We start from the raw sequence: 11,159 nt of genomic DNA on the forward strand, positions 1-11,159 counted from the left end.
CAGTCAGTGTTGTTTTGAATAATTGTGAACTTAATATTATATTACGATATTGTATGAAATTCAAATAGTAGTAGATTTGTCAGATGCAAAAAAAAGCATTTCTATGCTTACTCTTCTTACCATCGGAAAATAAAGCTCTCTCTCTCTCTCTCTCTCTCTCTCTCTCTCTCTCTCTCTCTCTCTCTCTCTCTCTCTCTCTCTCTCTTTACACTTGTACGCTTTTGTGTGTTTTATTCAAATGATAACATCAATACGTGCATCAATGATAAACTCAGTAACTTACAATCAAAAGCATTTGTCAAAAACATATCCAAAAGCAATAAACGACCAACTCCACGTATACCTTTAAAGTAAATAAACTGCGCCTATATCAAATAATTAATCAAATCCAGTATATAGCAATCACCTTTACCTGCAGCTAATTATTTGTAACTTGTTTCGGAAGTTAAATTCTATCAAATCACTAAATTCCTCAAACAAGATAGAAAATGTAAAAATGCTTTATAAAATATATGTTCAACAATAAATTCAGTCTTTTCGCATAAGCACACACACACTTTCTATATCCCTCAGTTGTTTACACCCTTTCATTAGCAGTAATGGCCTTATAAAATAATTAATAAACTGTCTGCATCTCTCTCTCTCTCTCTCTCTCTCTCTCTCTCTCTCTCTCTCTCTCTCTCTCTCTCTCACACACACACACACACACACACACACACACACAAACACACACACACACACACTCACACACACACACTCTCTCTCTCACACACACACACACACTCTCTCACACACACACACACACACACGCACACACACACTCACACACACACACACACACACACACACACAAACACACACGCACACACACACACACACACACACACACACACACCATGCACACGGTTCCTTAATACGTGTGTTTTGGGTTAGTCCATTGCAGTCTGGACAAAGGTCCCTTCTTGTCTGCTTTTTTGATGTCCGTCACGTCAAAAATCTCGTCCTCTGATTCCAGATCATGGTTAACCACTGAAAACTTTGTATCGTCCACACTGAAACGAAAGATAACATAAACTAATTATAAACCAACAACCACACAAATCCGGTTTAATGAATTGAACAGTGTATAAAACACAGTGCACAACATTTGCAGGCACCTCGACCTACCAGCATGTACAGCGAACAACACAATTCACAACAGAAAAGGAATAATAAGAACACGATGAGCGAAAATGTAGCTTCGCCGGTACCTGTTTGGTTCATCATAGAATGGCAGAGGGCATATTGTTTGGTCGGCTTAGCTATATTTATGTTTTATGTTCACATACTCATGAGAGGTGTGTGTGTGTGTGTGTGTGTGTGTGTGTGTGTGTGTGTGTGTGTGTGTGTGTGTGTGTGTATATATGTGTGTGTGACTTCTTCAACCACCTCTTCAGGCAAAACAAGTTAAATTATAAAACAAAGGAAATGTTGCCTTCAAGCAGACACTACGACGCAAGAACAAAGGAAGCAATCGATACAGTTATTGATGAACTAATCGACCAGTAAATCAGTTACATCAATGGTCCTAACAAGAATGATGCAATAGACAAATCAATCGCCAAATTGATGTTATTACAAGCCGTTCTGATGAAAAGAGTGTTGGATTAAAACAAACGATAAGTGCGTCGTTTTCAATATCAATAGAAGATTATGTATTTACCAACTGCAACATTCCTAGCTACGCATCTTTGAAAATATCCCGATCAGGTCTCGTCGGGGGTTGCAATCGTTTTCCAAAATAATGTTGTCGGTGACGAAATCCAACTTTCAGCTATTATTTCAACTGTCGCCTACGATTACAATGTATTTGGCAAAACCAAATCGACTGATTTTAGTAAGCAGGTTCTGCCTTGATAGTTTTTCTTCTCGACAATGACAGTTTTCGGAAATTGTATGTTGCGATTATATAACGGACCGAAACAATTCGCTCACTCCCAAATATATTAACCAACAGTTATTTGACCAGAGCGGCTTAGACAGACAAGGCCTGACTCGAGGATTGTAGATAGGCATTACTGTGAAGTTTGGGACTGACTCGTTCGGGTCCGTCGTGTATGTGTATATATGTGACCCTCCACCACATAATGAGTCGCATGTCACCTCGCGCGGTTCTGCGCTAGGCTTAATATAAGTTCGGGGGGTGTCCGTGGTAACAGTGTGAGAGTCACCTTAGTCACAGGCTTATAACTCGAACAGTTTTTGCTCTTTTCTAAAACGGTTTTCACCACTGGATAGAGCATAAAAAACTCTTTAGGAAAATGTCAAAATATGAAAATCATGCAAAGGTGACACGCGACTCATTCCGTGCTGGAGGGTCACATATTAGACTTATGTTCAAGTCGAGAACTTGAAACCTTGATCGGTTTGTTTATTGACAGTTCTTTCTTCAGAGCGGCTTGCAAAACTGTGTTGGGACCTACATAGTAACGACGTATTGGTTGCCCGCTTTACAGCGACGCAGCTGACCCAGTCTCAGGTAAATGGGTTTGTCAGTAGTCAGGCCTGAGAAGCTCTCCTCCATTTTGTTGAAAGCTTTCCTGTACTTGCGGTGTCTGAGATCGTGAGAAAAACATATCTGTTGGAGGTACTTTACGGACAAACGAGGAGCAATGTCGATAGGAAGCAATCAATAGATTAGAAAAAGTTACACACACAAAACTATTGTTGCTTTTTGGCTCACGTAAGTGTAGCCTATGCGATGATAAACTTTGTCTGTCTGTGCGTGCGTGCGTGCGTGCGTGTGTGTGTGTGTGTGTGATAGAAACTTTAACATTTCCGAGTCTATGGATGAAGCTCGCATAAGAAGATTACGTCTCGGTCAAAAGTGTTTGACGTGTGTGATAGAAACTATTTGAAGACGTCACATTATGACGTAAGAGGGTTAGACGTCACGCAAAGGAATTACTGAAAGTCTCGGTCATTGTTATTGTGAGCGGGCCGAGACTAGTTGGCAGATCCAGGGTCTCGCTTTCTTGCACAGTTTCACCTATGCTTACTGTGTGTGTATGTGTAACGGAGTGATTGAGTTTGTGTTACTGTTTGTCGATTTCTTACGTGAGCCTTGAAGGCTTCGCCTCTTGTTTAATTTTTGTTTTATAAATATGTGTGTGTTAGTGCAGCTTTATCGTTCACCAACTCGGAATAATAGGTTCCCATCGTGCCTCAGCCTTTTCTTATTTTCTCAGTCAGAACCAGTAGCTAATCACCTTAACAACTGACATCATGTGGACCTTGCAACCAAAAAGTTACTTTTCTTACTGTTAGTGTTACTCTTTAAATAAGTTTCAGCTATGAGATGTCATCCCCTACGGCCGGGAAGACTGTTCGCAGCTATAGAATCGTTGCTCAATGTTCTCGCCTTATCGCCCGCAAAGGAGAAGAAGAAGAAAACAAGTCGCGTAAGGCGAAAATACAATATTTAGTCAAGTAGCTGTCGAACTCACAGAATGAAACTGAACGCAATGCAACGCAGCAAGATCGTATACTCGTAGCATCGTCAGTCCACCGCTCATGGCAAAGGCAGTGAAATTGACAAGAAGAGCGGGGTAGTAGTTGCGCTAAGAAGGATAGCACGCTTTTCTGTACCTCTCTTCGTTTTAACTTTCTGAGCGTGTTTTTAATCCAAACATATCATATCTATATGTTTTTGGAATCAGGAACCGACAAGGTTATATTTGGATTAAAAACAAGCTCTGAAAATTAAATATATAAAAATTATTATCAAAATTAAATTGTCGAAATCAATTTAAAAACACTTTCATCTTATTCCTTGTCGGTTCCTGATTCCAAAAACATATAGATATGATATGTTTGGATTAAAAACACGCTCAGAAAGTTAAAACAAAGAGAGGTACAGAAAAGCGTGCTATCCTTCTTAGCGCAACTACTACCCCGCTCTTCTTGTCAATTTCACTGCCTTTGCCATGAGCGGTGGACTGACGATGCTACGAGTATACGGTCTTGCTGAAAAATGGCATTGCGTTCAGTATCATTCTGTGAGTTCGACAGTTACTTGACTAAATGTTGTATTTTCGCCTTACGCGACTTGTTACATTTAGTCAAGTTATGACTAAATGTTTTAACATCGAGGGGGGAATCGAGACGAGGGTCGTGGTGTGTGTGTGTGTGTGTGTGTGTGTGTGTGTGTGTGTGTGTGTGTGTGTGTGTGTGTGTGTGTGTGTGTGTGTGCGTGTAGAGCGATTCAGACCAAACTACTGGACCGATCTTTATGAAATTTGACATGAAAGTTTCTGGGTATAATACCCCCATACTTTTTTTTCTTTTTTTGTTATAAATGTCTTTGATGACGTCATATCCGGCTTTTCGTGAAAGTTGAGGCGGCACTGTCACGCCCTCATTTTTCAACCAAATTGGTTGAAATTTTGGTCAAGTATTGTTCGACGAAGCCCGGACTTCGGTATTGCATTTCAGCGTGGTGGCTTAAAAATTAATTAATGACTTTGGTCATTAAAAATCTGAAAATTGTAAAAAAAATATTTCTTTTATAAAACGATCCAAATTTACGTTCATTTTATTCTCCATTATTTGCTGATTCCAAAAACATATAAATATGTTATATTTGGATTAAAAACAAGCTCTGAAAATTAAATATATAAAAATCATTATCAAAATTAAATTGTCGAAATCAATTTAAAAACAATTTCATCTTATTCCTTGTCGGTTCCTGATTCCAAAAACATATAGATATGATATGTTTGGATTAAAAACACGCTCAGAAAGTTAAAACGAAGAGAGGTACAGAAAAGCGTGCTATCGTTCTCAGCGCAACTACTACCCCGCTCTTCTTGTCAATGTCACTGCCTTTGCCGTGAGCGGTGGACTGACGATGTTACGAGTATACGGTCTTGCTGCGTTGCATTGCGTTTAGTTTCATTCTGTGAGTTCGACAGCTACTTGACTAAATGTTGTATTTTCGCCTTAAGCGACTTGTTTGTTTTATGCTGATAACTAGCTTGTTTTCACGCAAAGAAGTTTCGTTTTGTATTTGGAAATTATTCTCTCTCTAGTTATCCGTCAGGCCTAATTAGAGCGAATTCGCTTTGCTAGACATTTTAATTGAATACAGAAAAATTCATAACTCGTCCATATTAGGAGCCTGGGCGCCTTGTGTTGACCAGTAAAGAGGCCTTCGCGAACCCCCCCCCCCCCCCCCATACTTTAAAATAACATGATGCAACTTAGTGTGCAAACAACTTTGTGTGCAAATCGGACTAGTTCAAATATATGCTTATTTATCTGTATTTATCTGTTTCGGTTTGACGAGAACGTTATTTGAAGCACAACAAGAAACTAAAGAACCAGAGAGAAAACAAATGAAATTATCAAATTCCACAGAACGAATATTATTTGTTATATTTTGTTGAAAGCTCGAGGGCTATATAATATATAGGTTATTGTGAGCAAGCTTCTTAATGAATTAATGAAACCAGCCTTTAGCGTTTAGTTTCGTCTGTTTGTTGAATGTGGTCCATATTAGTGGACAAACACATACTTTGAGATTTTGCTATTATTGTTTTTTTGCAGTAAAATCTCGGGGTCAACCCTGCTAAAATGTAACAAATACAGTCTTAGCTGTCATATATAGCAATCTTTGGGTGATAACAGCATTGGTTATGGACAGAAACTAGTCCGTTTTAAGCGTCAAATTTATACTGAACGCTGCCGAAAGTGTAAAACAAGTCGCGTAAGGCGAAACTACCGTAAAATCCCTAGCAAACGCCCACACCCCCTCCGCACAGATTTCGGGTAAAAGTAGGGGGTGGGCGTTTGCTAGGTATACACCCCTTTGCAAGATAAAGAGTCATCACATTTTCACGAGAGAAAAAAAGTGATACAACCAAGTGATTTATGCAATTGTAATGAATAATAAACACACCGTTTGTTTACACAAATAAAGATCAAAGTTCTGTGCATGATAGAAAAAAAAAGAAGAAGAACACAAGTGACCTTGATTCTTCTAATTCTCAGAATAACGTCAGCACAAACACAGTTTCTTCTCTTGTTTGGAGATCTGGTAGGGTTGATGATACTGGACTCATTCTAGTCCTTCGAAGTCAACATCATCGTCTTCACTGTCGTCTCCACTCTCAGCTTCTTCTGGAGCATCTCCATTGCCGTGATCGCGAGGCAGGATCATGTAGCGCCGATTTCAACTGGAAACCACTCAAGTGTTTTATCATCTTGGGAACCGTCCATGGCGTTTGAAATTGCGCACCTGAGAAAGGACGTAATGATCGTTTCAGGTCGTAGGTTCTCCCACGCCTTGCTGACCCAGTTGATGACGTCTTGCATTCTAGGCTGCTTGAGGTTGCCAGCAACTGTCGGTGGTCTTGCTTCTCTCATCCACTCAACCCAGCTGTCTCTGATGTCATCTTTAAAAGGTTTGGTGAAACCAACCCGAATCATCGTGTGGTCCATGTTCATTATATTGGACAGATGGCAGTCATGGCGATGACGAAGTCGCAGAATATTTCGACGGAATTGAAGAAGTTGATCTTCGAAGTCGGCAGGGACCCTTTGGCTGGCAGTGGTTCCTCGTCGAGAAGAAACCGTGTGGCGCAGTTTCCAGCGCTTGAGCCACATGTCTGATGCTACAAAGCCTTGCACATTAAAAGCACCTGCCAATTTTATCGCCTTGCGCTGTAGGTCTTTATTCCTCCCACCCCCCCCCCCCCCCCAAAAAAACCGGCAAACCATCCAACAATGTGCACAAATCGTAGATAAAGGAGGCCGACTGTCTTAAAACAAATTAGAAAAAACAAGTCGCGTAAGGCGAAAATACAATATTTAGTCAAGTAGCTGCCATTTTTCAGCAAGACCGTATACTCGTAGCATCGTCAGTCCACCGCTCATGGCAAAGGCAGTGAAATTGACAAGAAGAGCGGGGTAGTAGTTGCGCTAAGAAGGATAGCACGCTTTTCTGTACCTCTCTTTGTTTTAACTTTCTGAGCGTGTTTTTAATCCAAACATATCATATCTATATGTTTTTGGAATCAGGAACCGACAAGGAATAAGATGAAAGTGTTTTTAAATTGATTTGGACAATTTAATTTTGATAATAATTTTTATATATTTAATTTTCAGAGCTTGTTTTTAATCCGAATATAACATATTTATATGTTTTTGGAATCAGCAAATGATGGAGAATAAGATAAACGTAAATTTGGATCGTTTTATAAATTTTTATTTTTTCTTACAATTTTCAGATTTTTAATGACCAAAGTCATTAATTAATTTTTAAGCCACCAAGCTGAAATGCAATACCGAACCCCGGGCTTCGTCGAAGATTACTTGACCAAAATTTCAACCAATTTGGTTGAAAAATGAGGGCGTGACAGTGCCGCCTCAACTTTCACGAAAAGCCGGATATGACGTCATGAAATACATTTATCAAAAAAATGAAAAAAACGTATGGGGATATCAATCCCAGGAACTCTCATGTCAAATTTCATAAAGATCGGTCCAGTAGTTTGGTCTGAATCGCTCTACACGCACGCACGCACACACACACACACACACATACACACACACATACACACACACATACACCACGACCCTCGTTTCGATTCCCCCTCGATGTTAAAATATTTAGTCAAAACTTGACTAAATATAAAAAGAGGAAGCATAACACGCGGAAGATAAAGAAGAATAACATGAACAAGATGAAAATGAAAAGAAGAACACGCTGTCCAACAAAATGTATTGAAATGACATCTGTAGGCTAAAAACACCATCCAAACGCACAAAGACCCGCACACTCAAAAACACGCAATTTAAGCAAACACACACACACACACACACACACACACACACACACACACACACACACACACACACATGCAACAAACACACAGGAAGAAGCAGAATACCAAGAAGACTGTACCAAAACCCACAGCGGTCAGAAATGTATTGCTGAAAACTGGAACAAAAAACATGTGTATGAATTCATCACGTTCAAATGCTTTTTAGGACGCGCAATTATTCATTTGTTGCTTCATTAATTCATCAATATGTTTCAAACTTGTTTGTATTGTGTGTGTATGGGTGTGTGCGTTCGTTCGTGCGTGTGTGTGTATTTGTGTGTGTGATACAGTCATGCCTACTGGTCCATTCTAGCCAGCGTCGTTAGTTTGACTCTCTTAATGTCTCTTGGTTTGTCTATCTTTCTATCAGTCTTTCTGTTTGAGTTTTTATCTCACACACACACACACACACACACATACACACACACACACACAAATACACACTCTAACCCCCCCCCCCCCCACTCCCCCCACACACACACACACACAAACACACGCAAACACAGAAGAGATTCTTACAGAAATGGTCCCCAAAGAGGGACAGCCGCTCCGATGACGTCCCATTTGTCATGTTGTTCGGCACCACAATTTTGGTGCTGATATCGTCTGCCCTCAATTCTGCAGTCCCAGAATGCAGAAGTATCAGTCCTGAATAGTTGCCTCGGTCGTCCAGTACTCGCATCGACTTCGCCCGTGAGAGCATGCTCGGTGTTCGCGCGACTGGCTTATCAGGGGAAGGAACTCTGTTCCGTGGGGTGCTGTGAGCAGGTGTTGCCTCCCTTAGACCATCCTCGAGAAATCGCTGCTGCCGCAGCATCGGGTGACGCAGCAGGAGCAGGGCGAGAACTTTCTCTTGTAATTCTTCGTTGGACGTCGGAATCGCCTCCCTTCCAACGTCAGGATATGTGTGAACATTGCTCGGATGCGATTGTTTGATGGATTCGCCTCGTTCTTTGTTCCTTTCGCGGTCATCCAGTAGGCCTACATTTGTTTGGACATTTGGTCGCAGAGATAATTCTGACTTTCCGGTGGATTTCTCAACATGGTTCGTTCCTGTTTGATCGGTATTGTCTTCAACTCTTGTCTTTTTGTGAGTGGCACCAGAAACAACAATTCCCACAGAAGTACTGATCATATTCGCCCTGTCGTTTCGGACGCTTGAGCCAAGCTTGCTCTTTTCCTGCTGCGGGTTATTTTTCCCAAGCTTGGTTCCAACGTTTCGTGATTTATTGTTTGATATTAAAGTTGAAAGATGATCCGAATTGTTGCCTTTTCTTGCATTTTCATCATTTGTTGTCGACAGGTCTTGCTGTAAATCGTCCTCCATAGATGCTTCTGCGCTGGTCAGCTGTCGATATCTGTTGGGCCTAAAAAAAAAAATAGGTGTGGTTACGGTAACCCGACCTACCCTAATTTTAGGGGCCGATCCTATAACTTTTTAATTACATTTGTCAAAAAAAAAAAAAAAAAACCGAGTGCAAAAAACGCAATGAAAGCGAAAGCGCCCGAGTCGCACACTTATTTCCCTGTCAAGTAGGTTTAATTTGTACACATTAGAAAAAAATGTAAAAAAAAAAAAGTGATTGCCTACCTACCTACCCTATTTTTTTTGGCTATGTTACCGTAACCACACCTATTTTTTTTTTTTTTTGGCCTAATGTGCTGTCCGTTTGAATATGTCACATTCGCATTTATTGGAATGTTGTCAGATGCTCCGTTTTTCTTCAAGTTGGCAGTTTCTGTGTCAATGCCCAATGCGTCATGTCTGAGGTCAAGTTTAGTGAAGAAACCGGAGCCTTCAGTTTCATCAACTTGTCCGTTCTTCCCGGCGTTGTCCGCGTTAAATCTTTCTCTGAATATTGCTGCTAAAGCCTCTCTCACTCCTTGGACATTTGCAGTTTGTTCTTTGTCTCTCGTAGATCCATTTTGTTTCAGGACTTTGAAACCTATGTTTGGTTCGTCCTGTTGCATGTTCGTATGGAGACTCGCATCGTAGCCAGCTGCTTCAGGCTCAGTGGTAGGCACATCTTTTACATTATTGGCTGCACTGGCAGAAACATCCTGTTTCGGATCCTTTACAGTGACACCGTTGCTTCTATCGGGCTCTTTCGAATCTTTGGACTCTCTAGATATTCCCTCGTCATTCATAGGCACATTTTCACTTTGAATGTTTACAGTTGGGAGTGTGTTTGAGTCGGTTTGGCGCACAGGTTGCGATTCTTTGACCGTGACGATTTCTTCTCTGGTTGACAGGAGTGGTTTCGGATTGACGACGTTGATCGTATCTGTTTTCGACTGAAGATCGGTCGGTGGCAGATATTGTTTTGGACGATCGGTGTTCCCGACTGGATTTCGTCCAGACATAAGAACTGTGTTTTTCTGATCTTCGACAGTGTTAAAATCGACACGTCGGCTTGAGTTACTGAAGTTGTTGGTCGAACTTTTTTTCGCCGTTGATAAATCTTGATTCATGCCTTCCATATGACTGACTACAGCTCCTGTGATGGTGGCAGGCAGCTCTGAGGCACTGTTACCGACATTTGAAAATCTGCTTGCCTGGTTCAGCTCCTGTTCTTGGTCTTTCACATTACTGCCGTCTTTGTTCCTGTCAGACACTTGGAGTTTTTGATAAGAACCGTCATGTTCTTTTCCCATAGTTTTGCCATCTGCCGTTAGCTCTTGTTTCTCGTCTTCAGCATCTTGAGCTGGTTTCAAAGTTGTAGATGGTAACTGGGTATTTAAATACCCTTCCTTTGTGGTTTTGTTTGAAGGCAGTGACGGGAACTGGTTTTGATCAGTCAGTATCTTCTCTGCCTGTTTAGGCCAAAAAAAAAAAATAGGTCTGTTTACGGTAACTCGACCGACCCTAGTTTTTTCGCGCGACCCTAGACTTTTTTTTGGCATTTGGGGGAAAAAAAAGAAAAAGAAAAAAATCTTGGTTTTTTGGCAAAATAACGTAAAAATATGGTTTTTTGGAGAAAAAAAAAAAAAAAAAAATCCCGACCTACCGACCCTATTTTTTTGGCCTATGTTACCGTAAACAGACCTATTTTTTTTTTTGGCCTTAGTGTCTTCGAGAATTTGGCTTAAAATATCCTCTTGGTCGGACAGTTCCTGCGTGTAGCGGTCGACCACAGCGGACAACGCTTTCATCTTGTAGTCGTCTTCGTTGAGATTCTGTTTCTTTGCAGGACGTTTTCTCGCCGGATTACTGTCTTTGGGGATATGTTCTTCGGTGTCGTCTGTTTTCTTGAAAGTATGAGCTTGATGGATTATTCCGTGAGGCCGTTCGTT

The 11,159-nt window shown here is 40.9% G+C and overlaps 1 protein-coding gene across 1 annotated transcript; it reads right to left on the minus strand.

Annotated features, from left to right (window-relative positions):
• Window positions 1–7,913: 7,913 nt before the first annotated feature.
• Window positions 7,914–10,933, minus strand: LOC138948074 (uncharacterized). Its single transcript, XM_070319602.1, has 2 exons — window positions 8,385–10,933; window positions 7,914–7,981 (listed from the first exon to the last, which is right to left on the minus strand). The coding sequence occupies exon 1, from the start codon at window positions 10,767–10,769 to the stop codon at window positions 9,453–9,455; it is 1,317 nt and encodes a 438-aa protein (XP_070175703.1). The 5' UTR covers window positions 10,770–10,933; the 3' UTR covers window positions 7,914–7,981; window positions 8,385–9,452.
• Window positions 10,934–11,159: the final 226 nt, after the last annotated feature.

This window comes from Littorina saxatilis, linkage group LG15, assembly GCF_037325665.1.
Source record: "Littorina saxatilis isolate snail1 linkage group LG15, US_GU_Lsax_2.0, whole genome shotgun sequence".
NCBI lineage: Eukaryota > Metazoa > Mollusca > Gastropoda > Littorinimorpha > Littorinidae > Littorina > Littorina saxatilis.

Bases quoted from the DNA above. Each gene is read 5' to 3' on its own strand.
- LOC138948074 (XM_070319602.1), bottom strand. From the start codon at position 10,769: ATGCCAAAAAAAAGTCTAGGGTCGCGCGAAAAAACTAGGGTCGGTCGA.